This window comes from Acomys minous, assembly GCF_964271855.1.
Source record: "Acomys minous genome assembly, chromosome: 6".
NCBI classification, from domain to species: domain Eukaryota; kingdom Metazoa; phylum Chordata; class Mammalia; order Rodentia; family Muridae; genus Acomys; species Acomys minous.
The window spans coordinates 68,613,062-68,631,473 of NC_140487.1; the positions used below are offsets into that span (position 1 = coordinate 68,613,062).

The window sequence follows — 18,412 nt, forward strand, 5'->3', positions numbered from 1 at the left end:
TTTGCAAACTGCATGGTAACGCTTATTATTCTGGGGATGCTCTCGACACAGGGCTTCTCATTTTCTCACCTTTTCTTTCCTTTTTTTAAAGGAGGGGTTGTTTGTTTATCTTTTGTTCTTGGAGACAGGGTTTCTCTGTGTAGCCCTGGCTGTCCTGGAACTCGATATGTAGACCAGGCTGGCCTTGAACTCACAGAGATCCACCTGCCTCTGCCTCCCAAGTGCTGGGATTAAAGGCGTGCGCCACCACCACCTACCTACCTTCCTTCCTTCCTTCCTTCCTCTCTCTCCCTCCCTCCCTTTCTTTCTTTCTTTCTTTCTTTCTTTCTTAGTTTCTTTCTCTTTTTCTCCTTACCTAACTCTTTTCCTGCCTCCTTTCCCCATTGCTCCTTCCTGCCCTCCTTTCAGTCAGAGCAGGTGACACTTACTCTGTTTCCCTAACGTGACCTATGACTGCGTTTAGTCAGATGGCTGTTGAAAGCAGCTGCGGGGAACGGCAAAGTTCTCAAGAGAGTAAGCGCTGGAGGGTAGAGCTGCTGCAGCAAACAGGGTTGCCATGTAGAGCAGCAAGGGTTGCAAATGGTCTTACTCTCTGACAGAAGGTAAAATGAAGCCTGCCTTGAGAGATGACTCAGGGGAAGAGGTTCCCATGCGTCCCCCATCACCAGCTTCACTGTGCCAGGGCAACACCCTTTACAAAGTTCTGTGAGCAGTTAGCTGGCGGCACATCTGAGAAAGTGTTCAGAGGTACCTGTAAAGATGAGGACGAGAGGCAGCAAGCAGGTGTGGCACTGACAGCAGATCCCATGTGTTTCTCTCTCTCTCTCTCTCGCTCTCTCTCTCTCTCTCTCTCGCTCTCTCTCGCTCTCTCTCGCTCTCTCTCGCTCTCTCTCGCTCTCTCTCGCTCTCCTTTTTCCCACAGAAAGAATCTGGGGTTAGGAAGGGAGAAGTATCATTCCTGTCTGTGCTTTTGGTACCCCCCCTCCCCCCCAGTGAGGACAAAGCCAAGTTTTGCGTGGCTGAAGTCAGCCTCAGTCATGATGCAGGAATGCATTTCCATCAGGAGTTAGTTGTTCAGCATCCTGGCGGGAATGGGAACCACACTGTGGGAGGAAAGCTGTGATGCCTCTGCAGCTTCTCTGCCTGGAGGTGACAAATACAGGCTGTGAGGCCATGAGGACAAGTTGCCATTTGGCCTAAGTGACTTTGCAATAGCTAAAAATACCTTATTGTAGCTTGCGTGCAGACGTTTTTTCCTTCAGTGAAATACATCCTGAATTGTGTTACAGAGTATATTTGTTTCCTAGAGCTACTGTAACAAAGTAACACAAACCAGGTGGCTGAGAACCACAGAAATGCAAGCTTCTGCAGTTCTGGAGCCAGAGATGGCAAATAAAGGTGTCACCAGTAGAACCCTTTTACTTCTCCTCCTAGGGTCTTGTGGGCCCCTCAGTCTTTGGGGTACCTTGGTTTGCAGCTGCACTCACTTTCTGCTGGTGTCATTATGTGGAATTTCCTTCTCTTATAAGGACGCCAGTCAAGTTGGACTAGGATTTACCCTAATGACCTCATCTTGATTATACTTGTAAAGACCGGGTTTCCAAATTAGGCTTCATTTATGGATAGCTGCTGGGGGCTGGGAGTTCAACACATTCTTTTGATGAACAGGTAGTAATGGAAAATTTTACCATAGTGTAAGACACCACCAGAAGAATGAGTAGACCAGTTTTCCAGCTCTGTTTCTGAGTGTATTGCATTTTTTGGAGAAGTTTGAAAAAACAATTCAGTAGTGGGCTGGCCATGGAATAAGCAACATCTGGGAATATCCAATTTTCTTCACAGGGGAAGTAAGATCCCACCAGTTTATGAGTCTCAGCATAAGAAATTTCTAAGGGATAGCACAGTTCCTTCGAGGCTGACTCACCTTACCAGCCAGCTACCCAGCCCCCTCAGTGACTGCTGCAAGTCTGGCTTGTTGAGGTGGTCACTAAGGACTGAGAGATGGTGGTACACAGAAGACAGTACACCTGCCAACGGCAGGGAGAGGCTGAAGGGATCAGAGAGGACACTTTTGAGAAGATAGGTGACTCAACACCTGAAACTAGTCCACTGCAAGTGTGGACATTCTAATTTAGAACATTCTGGGCCCAAAGCTTTCAGGAATTGGGGGAGGGGTACTTAAATGGATTTCAACTGTAGCTACTGTTATTTTTACAGTTTGTGGATATTTGATGTTTTCTGCTTTTTGTTTGATTCATAGGTTATCTTTTTGAGAGCATTGCTTAGAAGGAAAATACAAGGCTGGGAAAAAATTACTAGGCTTTAGACAAACGAACAAACAAACAAACAGTTTAGATAACAGGTGAGAATTCAGTCTCATTACCATTAACAGCAAAGGGGCCATGAGAAGGGCCCCTCCCAGCCCAGCCTGCTCCACACTCAGCTTTAACAGCTGTACATTAGAGGTTCTCCATGCAGGCTTCAGACTTGTTCCATACACTCAGATTTAGAACCCCAAAGTCCATGTTGGTGCTTTTAGCCTGCCACTTGCAGTTGTCCTTGATACCCAGGTGACTGCAGTGGGTTTTGTTTTTTTTTTTTTTACATGCACAAATATATCTCTAAATGGCCTTTTCAGAAGCATAATGACAAATCCTGCAGAACTTACTTTAAACACTTCGCTTTTGCTTGTTTCCATATGTGTGACTGAAATATACTTGCAGTCTATTTAAGTCAGGATTCAAGGAAAGCACAAATGAAGCATCTTACCTCAAAGAATAAAAAGCAAAGGATGTATTTTTTGGTGTGTGTGTGTGTTTTAATCTTAAATGTCACAACATCCTGACAAAATTACACTTTAGTAAAGTGCTTCTGACCTTCTTAAACGTACTCTTACAGTGTGAATTTAGTGCTCCAAATTCCTATGTAGAATTCCTGACCGTTAGGACCTCAGAATATGACCTTGTTTAGAGAGAGATCTTTACAGAGATTACCAGTGATTTCATTAGGGTGGGCCATAATCCATTATGACAGGTGTCCTTACCAAAGGGAGGAATCTGGACACAGATGCCCACAGGGAAGACAACTGAGGAGATGCGGGGAGAAGATGGCTATGGAAAGAGGCTTGGAAAACCTCATTTCCTCCCAGCTCTCAGAAGGGACCAGTTCTGCCCATGCCTTAATTGTGGCCTTCTGGCCTCCAGAACTGTGAGATGATGTTTTGTCATCAGCCACCCACAAACCTACAATGCTTTGTTAGGAGCTGTAACAGACAAATATGCCTTTATTTAGAAGTTACTGCTTTCTGTTAATTAGCCAGGCTTGGTGATCCATGCCTATAATTCTAGGAAACTGAGGAAAGCAATTGTGAGTTTTAGGTTTTTCTAGGCTACACAGTGAGACCCTGTCTCAAGCAATACATGCTATTATTCTTTGATTTTGTTTGTTTTAAAATAAATCTTAAAATAGAGTCATTGCAACTCTAGTTTTAAAAGGGTTTTTGGAGTTGTTTTGCACAAACTTGTTTTCCTTTCCTTGTTGCTGCCTGTTTATTGTAGAAACTAAAAATAATGTGTATTTTGTCAGTAGGCATTCTTCACAATATCAGATTAGTAGTACTGTTGGGAACTCATCACTACTCTCTTCCATGTTGGGCACGACACTCGGGTCTTGTACATGGCAGGAAAGTTCTCTGTCTCTCTGCTGCCTTCCAGGCCTTGCCAAGCTGAGAGTACTCAGGTTGCTTGTGAACAGCCCACAGGCAGACTTTAGACTACAGGTATTCATCCATTCCATGGACATGCTGGCTTGGCATAACATTGGCTTTATGCAAGGGAGTCACAAAAAGTCACTAAAGAGGCTTGGAGTGGTGGGCAAGGCTGATAACTTTCAGAAAGAAAAGAGAGCCTGAACACTGAGAAGGGCTGACTTTTTACAAATAGTGAACCAGTAGGTTGACAAATGTATGAGAAATTTGCAAATAGCAGGGGAAAGATGTTTTCTGAGTTAACTATAACTTACAGTAAATTTGAAGAAACACAGCTTATGGCAGATAATACAAAAGGCTTTGGAAAAGCAAGGGGCATATGTGGTGTATCTGCTTCTCTTCCCAGGATATTCCTTTTTTCTCCTCTGACCTCTGGGAAAAAGGAGGGCACATTCCCAGCCAGGCCCAGCCACTCCTCTGTTTTTATTCTCCTGGATCAATTCCCTAATCATGTTTATTCTCACTTCGTTCTTGGCTTTTTCCTACGACTCATGAGTCCTCCTCATACTGTTTGACATCCTATCTGTACCCTCCAAGGATTACTTTATTTGCCATCTGTTCTACTTTCTGCATTTGTTCTCCTGGGAAACAGCTTTACTCCCATGACTTCCATTTTCATCAAGGTACCAGCATCTGCAGCTGCAACCCTTTGCCCATTCTCCCACCTGACCTTTTCTTGATATATGTAGCATAGCCTCTCTGTTGTTCCTGACACCTAACGAGAACCTTCTCTGAGCACAGGCCCCTGGCTGGGTCAGTCACAGGCAGCAGTGACTCTGTCTCTGTGTCTCTTCAGCACCAGGAGCCTTTCTTTGCAGTCTCTATCCTTTAGATATCTTAGATGTCTGTTCACATTCTGTCCTTCAATAGTTTGGGCCATCTCATTGTCTTTGGTTTATCCATGAATCAATTTAGGGCCACCTTGCCCTCTCCTCTTTTTGATTAATCCTGTGCAGGCTTAGTTCCTCCCATCAGTTTCCGTTCTCTTTTCAGAATGGTTTATCTTCTTTCAAAAGTCAACCTGGGACTGGAGATGACTTAGTTGGTAAAATGCCTGCTGTGTAAAGGAGGACCTGAGATTTCTAGTACCTACAGAAAGCTGAGCATATGCATGTAATCCTAGCACTGGAAGTAGAGACAGGGCTCCCTAAAGCTTGCTGGCCAGCTAGTTTAGTTGAATTGGGTGTGTTCTGGGTCTAGTGAGAAACCTTGATTTCTAAAAATAAATAAAGTGGAGAGCAATTGAAGAAGATACCTTACATCAACCTCTGGCCTATACACACACACACACGCACACGCACACGCACACGCACACGCACACGCACATGCACACACACACACACAGCCAGCTACTTTGGACAGAGGTTCCAAATGCTGCTTGTCAAACACCAGCAGTTCCTTACACTAACTTCAGTTAAATCAAGCATTTCCTTGTTTCCGTGTTGTAGTATGAGTTAATGTCTGGACACTTCAGCATACATATCATGCCAGTGCCTGTTACTCAACTTGTTGAAAACTTGTTCTATCCTCTTCTCCCACTATCTCCCCCCCCCCCCCGCAGATGTCTGACCCCATGTTCCATCTCTCTTGTTACCACCTGTGGACTCACTTCTTTTCATCCGTCAAGTGTATTTGATTCCTGTCTATCCTTTGCCCTTATGTTCTGAACCTGTCAGTGTCTTACTATTTTTTTCTCTGTGAAGCCCTATATTTTTGCTCCTTCCTTTGTTTTCTCAGTCTCCTAGGTCAGATCCTCCTAGCCTTACCTCTGGGCCAGTGTGACAACCTTCCTGCTTGCTACGCAAGCTCTCCAGGTCACTTGGTCTATGTCTTCTTACTCAAGACCAGTGTTCTGGGCACTATCCCATTGCACATTAAGAAAAGAGATGATTGCCTCTTAAAAGAGACATTAAAAAAAAAAAATCTCAAATGTCCTGTCTAGAGGAGACAGAAATGGTAGACACCATGGTCATTGTTGTGGGTAACCATTACACGGTCAGTTTAGTCAGCTCTGTCCCGTAGTTAGATCTGCTCCCTCATCTTTTTGACTTTCATCTGTTCATGGTTGCTACTCTGCCTGGCCTCATGGTCGATGCTTCTAATTCAAGAACCAAACAAATGAAGCAGAAGTAATGACATGAATTGGAGACCCAGGAAGACCTCAGTTCCAAACTCAACCCTGCTAGTAGCCAAGTGACGTTGGGTAGCTTACGTCATCTCCCTAAGCATATTTACCCATTTGTTTATAGGGAAAATGCAGCTTACTGCACAGTCCTGCGGAGTAAACACCGAGAGTCCAGAAAAGAGCAGAGTGGTGAAAGTCTCCAAAATTTTTTTTATTAATTACATGTGTGGTAACAAAAAGAGAAAGCCAAAGCATAGGTCAGGGGAGAGCTGGGGCATCACACCAGCTTCGAATGTTTAGAGTTATTTCTAGATTATTAGAGGTACCAGAATTGGGTAAATAGGCAGTTGGTATGCACAGTGTCTACTGGAGGTTGATTATTGTCTTGGCATTTGTCAATATATTACTGATATACAACTGTACTTCAATTGTCTCCAAACAAAGCAGAAGCTTCTGGAGGACAGAGAAAACAGTGCTCCCCACTGTGGGGCTTTTGGGATTGTACCCTCCTAGTAGGACGCGCAACACCAGCCTCACCTTTCAAAAGATTGCACATCTTTTTTTTTTTTTTAATCACAGTTGCCTGCCTACAACCTGAGTGATTGCTGCTCTGAATTATGCAGTTTACTTTGGCAGTGCCTGTTGTTCTTTTAAATTGGTATAGAACTTAATGATACTTGAGACTTTAAGCTCCTTTAGGTCAGTGGTGAAGTCTTTTTTTTTTTTTTTTTTTTTTTCTTTTTTGACATGGGATCTTACTTTGTACTGGCCTCCAATTCATAGAGATGCGCCTGCCTCTTCCTCCAGGGTGCTTAGGTTGCAAGCATGTGCTACCACACCCAGCTAACGGCAATGCCATAGATGCTTTTGTGTTCTCATTCTCTCTCACGCCAGTCATTTTTATGTTGAAGGCCTATAATACAGATAAGATGAATGATTTATTTTATTTTCCAAATTCTCCGTACAATAGTATTGCTGCTGTCATTATCAACAAAGATTCTGAAGAACTTGTTAATGTCACACTGCTCTGGTGGAATTGCTATGTATTTAACATTATACTACTGGATAAACACCCCCTTATTGAAAATGATATGAGCCCTAAAAGATATTTAGTATACACAGTTTTGAAAATCTGTCACTTAGAAACAGACTAAATCAAAATTGCCTCACACTCTTAAATGCGAACTTGACACACAGAATAATTACAGTTTTATGAGTATTCTATAGTATATCAGTGAAGAATTTTTTCCAATACTCTTCAACCATCCGAGGCATTAAATAATCACAAATTTATCAAGGGTTATGCAAATTTACCCTTCTCTAGGTGTTTAGACATTTCTATTTAGATACATATTTCTTGGTGGGGGGTGAGACAGAATTTTTCTGTATAACCTTGGCTATCCTTTGTAGACCAGGCTAGCCTCAAACTCAGAGATTTACCTGCCTCCCAAATGTTGAGGTTAAAGGTATGCACCACCAGGCTCTGCCATAGACATATATTTCTAACATTTATCTTAACTTATTTCATATCTAATGTGCAAATATGATATAAAAGACAGGGTATTCTATTAAGTAGGGGAATGAGTCCTTTGAGTTCTGTATTATAAAGAAACAAAGTAACATTGTAGCTTCCATAGATGCTCATGGTTCAGTCAGTGTATGCCTAGAAGGTTTTAGGTAGTGAGGAAGTTGGTACCACTGTGGTGATCTGGACTCTACTCTCTTTAACTAACTATGTAACTGAATTCTGAATGGCAATCTTTTCACATATGCCAAGCCTAAATTAAACCTTAAATACTGATAAAAAAACGATGCCCATTTTTACTTATATTTCTTTTCTTGAGCTTAGCTAAATTCAATAAAATTGAATTCAATTAAAAAAATTAATCATATAGTTGAACCCTCACTTATCCCTGTAGTTTCACGAGAGTCTGATCTTCCAGTAGATAATTTGAGGTGGTGAAATGGAAAGGAAATGTAATCACACGTGAAGCAACTTTTCAGTTCATCCAATTGTGAAATAAAAAGTTCTGAGGAAACTAAGCAAATATGTTAGGAAAAATACACTAAATGACTCAGTCTTTTAATAAATGTCATTTAAAAAATAGTGGGCTAAAAACTCAAGATAATGAAGAGTTTTAGCTATTTTTTCTTTAAGTAAATGAAAAAAGTTAGGTAGGCATGATGACGCACTCCTTAATCCTAGCATTTGTATTGAAGCTAGCCTGGACTACATAGCAAGACCTTGTCTCAAAAAGCCAGCAAAAGTTGTCTTTAACTCTGGAAAAAAGAATTTCCTGTTGAAACTTAAAGAATAGGAAAGACAAAGAGCCACACAGAGTTACCTGGACCTGAACTTGAGGTCAGGCTCTGAATTGGCCTCTGTTCTAGGATCCCACGCCATGGTCTGACCTCATGGTTTGCAGCTCAGCCCTGTGTGAGAGTGAGATTGTGTGCAGCATGTGTTAATGGGATGAGCATACCACGATTATCAGGCTGGCTGAGGCAAAGGTGCACACGCACTCACCCTGCCCCAAAGACACCCCTCCCAGAGCCTGGTGTGTGCTAGGTAATGTAAAACCCGGAGAACGGTGCAGCACGATTTGAAATAGGGGGCTGAACTGGAGTGTGATAGCGTTTTGTGGACATACATGGCATCCAAATAAAGATTACAAAGCAAGTGCTTTAAAAATAGTATTTGAAGCACAGGCTTATTATACATATGTTTTCGTGTAAAATGGACATTGCGGGGAGCCTAAAAAGCAGTTAATCTTTCTTTCTTTTAAACATGCAGGTTACCAAAAGGCACTGAAAACCTGCCTGACCCTGATTTGTTTGGTACATGAGACAGTCTTATCTTTTAAAGGAATGACTTAAAATGATGCACTGTAATTCTGTTGTAACTTTTTAAGCAGATTTATAGGCACTACTTTTTGTCATGCAATGAAGAATTTATTACATACAGTTGTGTGATGTAATTTGGCTTAATTTGTAGTGGGTTTATAAATCAGCCTCTTTTACTGTTAGTTTGTCCATAAGCCCAGAAACATGGCAGGATCTGTGGTGTTCATTGCTCACGATTTTGGCCTGCTCAAGAGCCAGTGGCATGGTGGTAAGACCACACCTTTGTAGCTACTTCATCCTATATCTCAGCAATCAATGCATGTACAACCATTATGTAGGGTTCTATCTTGAGAGGCCATTAAGGCTTTTATAGAACGGTCTGGATGGGCAACACCTCCAAGGAACAGGTGTAACTATTGCAGATTTCATGTGTTATTCCCTGGGTCCTTCATACTGCCCTCCAGGGAGTCAAAACCTATCTTCCCACTGAAAGAGGGACAAAGCCACCTTTTCTTCTAAGAGCCCAAGAGAAGGGACAGAGATTGAAATTTTGTATGAGACCAAACTGAAAATGTCCGGCCAGCCCCTGCCATTTCTGGGGGGAAATTATTACTATTATTATTTTGTATGTCCCAGAGGTCAGTAGTCCTTGAAGAGTACAGGGGTCACACCATAAAGAAATGAGAGGAAACATTTAGCTTTTCCTTTACAGTAGAAAACATGCAGGTCTCCCCACCCTCTTCCCTGTCCTTTGCCTTAGGGATATGAACAAATGGAATGGCAAAAGTTGTGGGCTTAACTCAGAGAGAGCTCAACTAACCAGGATGTTTGTTCCAGAAAAGACTTCCAAGGGGAAATGTTTAGAAGTAAGTTTGATTGTGGCTGTGAGATTATTTTAAAATGAAGCTACCAAAATAACAGTGTTTTATTCCTTATAAAGATTTTAGGGCTTAAACAATTATTATTAATGGCTTTCTTTAGTTATATTTTGTTTGAACATTCACCTTCCCAGAGGAAAATGGTCTGTGCTGTAGAACAAAGGTAAAAAGATTGTTGAAAACTTTAGGTCTAGTTCTTGGAATAGTGGTGTTGACCTCAGCAGTGACCACAGCAGCCCCGGCCAGAATCTGAGGCAGCTGGCCACAGTGGAGGGTGTGGGGAGGTTCTAGCCATGCAGGTCTCCTTGCTGATCCTGGGCATCTGTCACCCAAGGCAGCCAGTGATTATTTCCACAGTTTTATGACCCTTGGCTATCATCCCAATAACAAATAAGTCATAAGCTACCCTCTTCCCCTTTGTAAAATTCCACTCTGCAATGTGGCCTTTCCACCAAGAACTTCTGAAACAATTTGGACAGTTCAGACCAATGCCTCCAAAGCTTTGTGCGTAATCAGCTTAGTTCTCCTCTGACCTCCTACTCTCTCTTCCCCTGTCAGTCAGTAACTTGAGGAGTAAGGAGCAAGAGCCAGTCAAGGGACCGAAGCTAAAGCAGATGTTAATTTTGGTTAGCCTCTTCCAGGGATAGGTAGCTCAAAGCCAAGGACTGCTCTTTTCTGTATTGCTTCAAGGGTGTCAAACCTTTTGACATTGTAACAAACGCCATGTACAAATGTGTTGGACCATATTTGAAGGTGCACTGGAACACATGAGGCCTGTGGGTTACAGGTAGGACTTGTCTGTCTCATAGCATTTATAACTGTATATTTAAGAGATACTATTAAACAGAATAGCCACTTTCTGTGTTGTGTAGTAGGAAGATATTGACATAAAAGCAAATGAAAAGTATGGTTGCATAACAAGCCAAAATAATCATGTCAGGCAATAATCATGTAAGACATATACAGGCATGTTAGTCATGGTACCCATGTCAAGGTTGGAGTCAGCTTTCACACCAGAAGGGAAGTCTCTGTTGATCCATGGGCTCACAGAGTAGTGCTTAGGGATTGAGCAGACCTGCCTCCGGGATGTCAAAGCACGTGTACCGAGAACATAGGCAGAACATGACCGTCCAGCCCATGACAGGAGCTATTTTTTCATTTTAGAGTGTTTGCTTTGCGTCAGGTCTTGCTGTGTAGCCCAGAATAGTCTCTAATTCTCAATTCTCCTGTTTTAGCCTTCCCAGCACTGGAAGTTTAGTCATGTACCACCATACCTGGTCCTCTCTCTTGCTTTTTAAAAAGTCTTTTTTTTTTTTCCCCTCCAATTTCTAGTCAGGCCTGCTTCTTTAGATGTGTGTGGCTAGAGACAAAGCAGTTACAGGCTTTCTTCAGTTAACAGTTGTACTCCTGCACTGCAAGTTTGGCCTGCCATGGGATGACACAAAGAAGTATGAGACAGAGAGTTGTGAGGTATAGTTAGAGTCCTTGCTGCCAGAATATAGTCTAGTTGTAGAAACATGACTTAAACATGTAAATAGTATATGAGAAAAACAACTTGCCAAGTGTGCAGGCTCATACCTGTGATCCTCGCACTGGGGAGATGGAGGCGGGAGGATCGAAGTTCAAGGTCATCCTTGGCTACATAGTGAGTTTCGTACCAGCCTGAAATACATGAGACCTTCTCTCAAAAAGCCCAGGCTTAGGGCTCTAAACTGGATGGTCTTTAGATTAGTTAAGAGAAGCAATGACTTCATGGCAGAAGGCAGAACGTTCTGGAGACTGAGTGAAGCTAGTACAGGAGGCATTCTGTTCTTGGAAGATGAGTGGGACCAATTTAGAGTTGAGACTTCTGGAAAATCAGTGGTTGACGATGAAGCTAGCAGGTGTGTGGAACCAAGCTGTATGTTGACTCTTCAGCTTATCTTCTGGGAGTTTTGGATAGAGGAACAATGCTCAGAGGTTTATGTAGTTAAGACAAGTCTGCTGGCCAGACACAGGCACATTTAGATGATTCAGTGGACCAGGTTTCTAGCTTTACTTTAGGGTTACTTTTAAAAAGTAATAAGGATTTCAACTATAGGAATGGCCAAAAGGATAGTAATTAAAAAGTTGGATACAAGAGACATTTTGCCCTATGGCTACTTAAATATTTTTTTATTTTTAAAAAAAGACATTTTAAAGGAAGGAGAAATCCGTCAAGACTGAGTGTCTTTTGCCTGTTGTGGTAATGAAGACTCACCAAGGTAAATCCACAGCTTGGGAGCCAAACGACTAGAGAAAAGTTTTATTAACAGAAGTGCAAGTATTAGAATGGAGGGTTAGATGGCTTTGCTTTGGGGGAACCAAGAGCTCAGCTTTGGAAGATTATCTTTGATGTAGCAGGAGGCAGAAATACATTACTGGAACATTCAAGTGAGAACTTGGCCCGTGATAAGCATGTGGGAGTTGCCTGCACAGAGATGACTGCTTAAGCTGTCTGAATGAATGATGCCTTCCAGAGCAAACAGACTACTGGAAGCACCAGCATTTTAGAAGAGGAAGAAGAGGAGCTACCTTAACCCCTTGTGTAATTAGCCATGGGGAGGAGGAAGGCAGTTACAGATTCACATTAGTGCAGATACGAGCATCAAGAAGGAAGTGGTGGTCAGCAGTATCAGATGTTGCGAGAGGTTAAGGAGAGTAGGGGCTGAAAGAGCCATTGGGTTAGGCAGTTAGGAAGTTGTGTACCTTAAGAACACAGGTCGATGGTATTTGAATATGTTGGAGGAGAAGGATTAAGAATGAGCATTGAAACATCAATTTACAGAGAGGAAGGAAAGAGTGAAGGGGGCTTATGACAGTTACTCTTCCTGTCTTGCAAGTCGGAAGTTTGTGCATGTACACACATTTGAAGGCAGAAAGGAGAGTTAGGTCAGTGATTCATTTGGACAAGCTTATTCAGTACCAGCTAAAGGCTTTGGCCCAATAAGCGAAGAGAATCAATAGCGTCAAGGAAAAAAAAAAGAATCTCAGAAACAGTATTCTGGAGAAATATAGGAGAATATGGATTAGAGGGCTAGCAGAACATGAGACTGACCTCGGGATTCTGGGCAGAATAGAAGGTGGAGATGCAGCTTCCAGGTTCTGGCTATTATGAATAAGGCCACCATGAACATGGTTGAACATGTGTCCTTGTTGTATGCTGGAGCATCTTCTGGGTATATTCCAAGGAGTGGAATAGCTGGGTCTTGAGGGACAGTCTCCACAGTTGAGTGGAGAGTGGGGACTGACTTTCATATTAACTCAGATGCACCATATTTGACCACATCCCATTGATAGGGAGGCCTGGTGGCACTCAGAGGAAGGATAACAGGTCACCAAGAAGAGACTTGATACCCTATGAGCATACACAGGGAGGAGGTCCCCCCAGTCACAGTCATAGGGGAGGGAGTAGGGGGTAAGCGGGAGGGAGGGAGGAATGGCAGGATACAAGGGATGGGATAACAATTGAGATGTAATATGAATGAATTAATTTAAAAAAACGTAAAATAATAATAACAAACAGAAGGTGGGGATGCACTGAAGAGAGTGAGGATTGGGAGACAAGTGATGAAATTAAGAGGGAGATGTTAGACCACCACTCTAGATAATGCTGGGGTCAGAGAGCAGCTCAAGCCAGATGGTTAAGTAGCAGTGAAGCCTGAGGATCTCTCCACCTCCTAAGAGCTTTTGTAAGAAATGGTGATAGGCTGGGGCGGGGGGTAGGGTGGCTATTCAGTATCTCAGGCACGCACGCACGCACGCACGCACGCACGCACGCTCGCACGCACACACACATGAAATGGTTATCAGAGGCATCTTAGAAGGTAATTGGTATTTGTTTCTTCTTGTACCTTTAAGGAGTTTGCCTTTCTTGTCACTGTAGTGTTTTTTCCTTATATATCACATTTTTTAAATTTCCAGTATAACCATAATTATAAATTATGCAGCCACTCCAGAAAGATCTTAAATGGTTTCAAGATTATCTAAGTTTCAGATATGTCAGTATGAAATCATAGTTCTTTCTCCCAAGTGTGTGTGTGTGTGTGTGTGTGTGTGTCTTTATAGACTTTGGGTTGAAATCTGTGCCTCCTTAATCACTTTCCATCCTATTTTTTTGAGATGAGGCCTCTCAGTGTTAGGCTAGACGAGCTGGCCACCAAACCCCAAGAATCTGTCCATCTCTGCCTTGTTTGAGAGATGGACTCTTGTTATTTATTGCTACATATGCCAGACTAGCTATAGCTAGCCCGTGACTAGCTTCTGGAACTGTCCTGTATCTGTCACTTATCTCACCATGGGAGCTTTGGACTTGCAGTTGCATGTGGCTGTGCCCGGCCTCCATGGGTTCTGGGGAGCTCAAGCGCTTACGCTTTTGCAGCAGTGCTTTCCCCACGGTTCCACCTCCCCGGCCCGCAAGCTTCTTTTTGACGTTAAAGGACAATCTGATCAGAGCATAAATGAATTGATTGTGTTTATGGAGGAGTAATCAAGCATTCATTTTTCCTTTTTCTTTACTTATAGGTATGGCCTCACATGTGCAAGTTTTCTCCCCTCACACCCTTCAATCAAGTGCCTTCTGTAGTGTGAAGAAACTGAAAGTAGAGCCAAGTTCCAACTGGGACATGACTGGGTACGGCTCCCACAGCAAAGTGTACAGCCAGAGCAAGAACATACCACCTTCTCAGCCAGCCTCCACAACCGTCAGCACCTCCTTGCCAATCCCAAACCCAAGCCTACCTTACGAGCAGACCATCATCTTCCCAGGAAATACTGGACACATAGTTGTAACATCAGCAAGTAGCACCTCTGTCACCGGGCAAGTCCTCGGCGGACCGCATAACCTAATGCGTCGAAGCACTGTGAGCCTCCTTGACACCTACCAAAAATGTGGACTCAAGCGCAAGAGTGAGGAGATTGAGAACACAAGCAGCGTGCAGATCATTGAAGAGCATCCACCCATGATTCAGAATAATGCCAGCGGGGCCACTGTAGCCACTGCCACCACATCCACTGCCACCTCTAAAAACAGTGGCTCCAACAGTGAAGGCGACTACCAGCTGGTGCAGCATGAGGTGCTGTGCTCCATGACCAACACCTATGAGGTTTTAGAGTTCTTGGGGCGAGGGACATTTGGTCAAGTGGTCAAGTGCTGGAAACGGGGCACCAATGAAATCGTGGCCATTAAGATCTTAAAGAACCACCCATCCTATGCCCGGCAGGGTCAGATTGAAGTGAGCATCCTGGCCCGGCTAAGCACAGAGAGCGCCGATGACTATAATTTTGTGCGGGCCTATGAGTGCTTCCAACACAAGAATCACACATGTTTAGTCTTTGAGATGTTGGAGCAGAACCTCTATGACTTTCTGAAACAGAACAAGTTTAGCCCCTTGCCCCTCAAGTATATTCGCCCAGTTCTTCAGCAGGTAGCCACAGCCCTGATGAAACTCAAAAGCCTGGGTCTTATCCATGCTGACCTCAAACCGGAAAACATCATGCTGGTGGATCCATCCAGACAACCATACCGAGTGAAGGTCATTGACTTTGGTTCAGCTAGTCATGTGTCCAAAGCTGTCTGTTCTACCTACTTGCAATCTAGATACTACAGGTAAGACTGTTTCCATGGAGATAGTCAAAGGATGCAGGAGGTCCAGTGGCATCCACAGGGAATGTACAGAAAGAGTCACCATGGGGGCGATAAGAACATAAGATAATGGTTGTTACCAGGAAGAGACCTTAATATGGGGGCTGGAGAGATGGATCAGTGGTTAAGAGCACTTGCTGCTCTTAACAGGACTTCAGTTTGGTTCCCAGCATCCCACATGGCAGCTCACAACTTTGAGTAAATCTAGTTCTGGGGGATCTATCCCCCTCTTATGGCCTACAGATATGACTTGGTATATATACATACATACATACATACATACATACATACATACATACATACATACATACATACACTCATATGCATAAAATAAAACAAAAAGAGAGACCTTAATGTGGTTGAAAATTAGGATGCATGCAGACTGGAGTGACAGAAGCTATCTAGGAAAGCGTCTGAGTAACACTCTTGATCTGGATGGACATAGAGAGTTGGAAAAGATTTTTGGGAGCTGGGTGAAGAGCAGAGTGGAGAAGTCAGGACCTTCTGGACGGGGAGGATCCAGACAGCTAGAGCAGGAAGGGGGTGTGCCAATAACAGGCATAGGGTAGCAAAATGCGAGACTCATTTAGGAGACGAGGATGACCTGCCAGGCCAGATCCGAAGATTTGTGAATAGTGCCTGGAACAAGTCCTGGAAACTTTGAACAAGCAAGGGTTGGTGGGGGGTGGTGCTAGGGGAAGGGTGCAGTAGGTTGACAGCAGTTTTCTCAGAAGACTACTATTATATTCATGTGGAAGAGGCTGGAGGAAGGGACGGTCTTTGTCCAGGGACAAGTTGCTTCCTTTTGTGAGAAGTTTATGTCAGAAAACACTATCCTTTCCCCTCCCCCTATTAATTGTAAGGAAATACTCAAGGCAGGATAATTTTATAAAGACGTTTATTGAGCTCAGAGTTCTGAAAGTTCAAGGTCGTGATGCTATCCTTAGCCTCATGGTAGATGGCCCCACAATGGTGGGAGCACGCATAGGAATAAGCGATCACAAGGCTAGGTAGGAAAATATATAATGGCTCAAGGTTAGATTCAAGCTATTCAGACAACTTTTATTGAAGAACACTAACTTGGGTTTCTAACATCAGTTCCGTCCAAAGACAGCACTGGCAGTGAAAACACTAGGCCTTACCGCTTCCCAGCACCATTACACTGGGGACCATTCTTTGAACTCACGACCTTAGAGGGGCAAAACACATCCACACTCTAGTGAGAAAACTTGTTCCTTCAGACACCACACAAATATTTATCTCATTTCTTATATGGACCTTGTACACTATTAAGTTCCAAGATATAAACAAGTCCCTGGCCATTCCAGAGTTTCTAGCATGCTGCAGGCTTTGACATTCGTAAAATCCAGAACTGGACTGACCCCTGCACTCACAAGGCTGTGGTTTGTGCTGACTGCCTAACTTTATGTACTCTCATTTCCTGACCTATGAGCTGGAAGCTAGGGCTTCTAAACAGTCCCAGGGTGCTGTTGGAGCCTGTGGGGGACACCGTGTCAGGAGGTCGTGGAGATGAGACGCAAGGTTCAAGGTTATAGAGTGACAAAGATCTGTGCTGGAAGCAGTAGCGGCCAGTCCCGCAGAGCTGGAAGCTGGCGAGAAAAGGAACTCAGAACCACCATGAGAAAGTAGGCCGACCCATACCCAAGAGGTTAACTTGTGGCACTAGTAGGAGTATCCCAGGATTTCCTGCTGCATGAAACCTCCTGTCCCACACTCTCATATGGATGTGTATTCCCATATCTTCTTGAAGGCTCCAGAGGAAAGACTGGACAGACTGGAGCTGTGTTAACAAGCTGACCTATGACCTAATCTGAGGCTGACCACCAGGCCCTGTCTACTTGGCCTCCCCTATCTTGTCTTGCTTCTCACACCGGACCCAGTGCTTGCAGCACGGTTGTATGTCTCCTTCTGCTTTGCTTGTGCTCCCTCACCTTCAGCCGCCAGCCATACCTTCCTGTCTGTCTTGTTCTTTGGTCTGACTCAGAGCCTCTCCATTTCTCTTAGGAGGGATTCCTGAGCTGTAGGAGCTCTTGCCCTGTTCTGGAATCTGATACTGGAAAGTGATGGCTTTCTTCCTGCCCTTAGGTATATGTACTGCCCTCTGCTCTCAAGAGTTATTCCCACAGGCTTCTGCATACTCATGAGGGTAGATTTACCCGTGTGGGCTCTCTTTCCCCCATTCAGCCTGGAGGGGAGCCACGCGCCCACTGTTAGAGCCATCTAGGAAGGTGGAGCCGGACAGTGGGGAAGTGTAAAGAAGGAGGCTGAGAGCTCATATCTGGAGAGTACCTGGCCCTTCCTGGAAAGCCAGCTCTGCATGGCTCATAACAGGGAAACAGCTTGGCCAGAGGTGGCTGTTGCTGGAGCTTACTCTCTCGTTACTGCAAAATGGAGGCTTTGCTGTCACTTTATATTAGACTTACAAATTCAGGATGCCAAAGGCTGTTTCTTGCCAGTTCTTGGCTTGAATTTAGGGCAAACTATGCCAACTCAAGGGCTGTGTGAGGTTTTATTATTTAGTTAACCTGTATTGCTCTTAGTGAACAGAATCCGGCTTCATTGAAATTTGCTAAAAATTAGGCATGGAGGCTTGGAAAATGGCTTACAACTATACTTAATAAGCAATGCATCCGTGTAGGAAACCTTGACTCAAAAAGTTACACTGGGATTCTGAAGCCTTTTTTGTGTATTCTTGCCCTCTGTGCCCCTGTCACTCCGCCCACTGGCTGCCCCTCCTGCCAAGGGCTCTGTTGTGTACTTTGCTTTCAGGAACCCTAGCTCAGGAAACGTATGAATGGCAGTGACATTTCCATGGGAACTGGGGCAGGCCTGAGTCCTCTTCTTGGACTTGATGTCCCTGCTCACCAGCCCAGTCATCCATCTGAGCACCTCATGGGGTGATGAGGCTGTTTGCTTACAGTTAGTAGCTCCTGCCTGTCATCCCTCAGTGGGCATAGTCACCTCTACTTCCTGCAGCCCTGCTTCCATCTGAGATACCTTTTGGGGTGTCATGGTACCCCTTTCTTTAGGCTTTATGTGGCTACTAACCTAAAATTCTAGGCAGAATGTTTTTCCTCTCTCCAGAGTCTCCATGGTTTCGGGTCCTCAGGGCCAGC

The 18,412-nt window shown here is 43.9% G+C and overlaps 1 protein-coding gene across 4 annotated transcripts in view; it reads left to right on the forward strand.

Annotated features, from left to right (window-relative positions):
- HIPK2 (homeodomain interacting protein kinase 2) overlaps positions 1-18,412 on the forward strand; it is a 178,508-nt gene that overhangs the window by 41,710 nt on the left and 118,386 nt on the right. For all 4 annotated transcript variants that reach the window (XM_084785522.1, XM_084785524.1, XM_084785521.1 and 1 more), the window contains exon 2: positions 14,156-15,239. In XM_084785522.1, the coding sequence (XP_084641648.1) occupies positions 14,156-15,239 (1,084 nt within the window). The remainder of the gene's footprint in view (positions 1-14,155; positions 15,240-18,412) is intronic.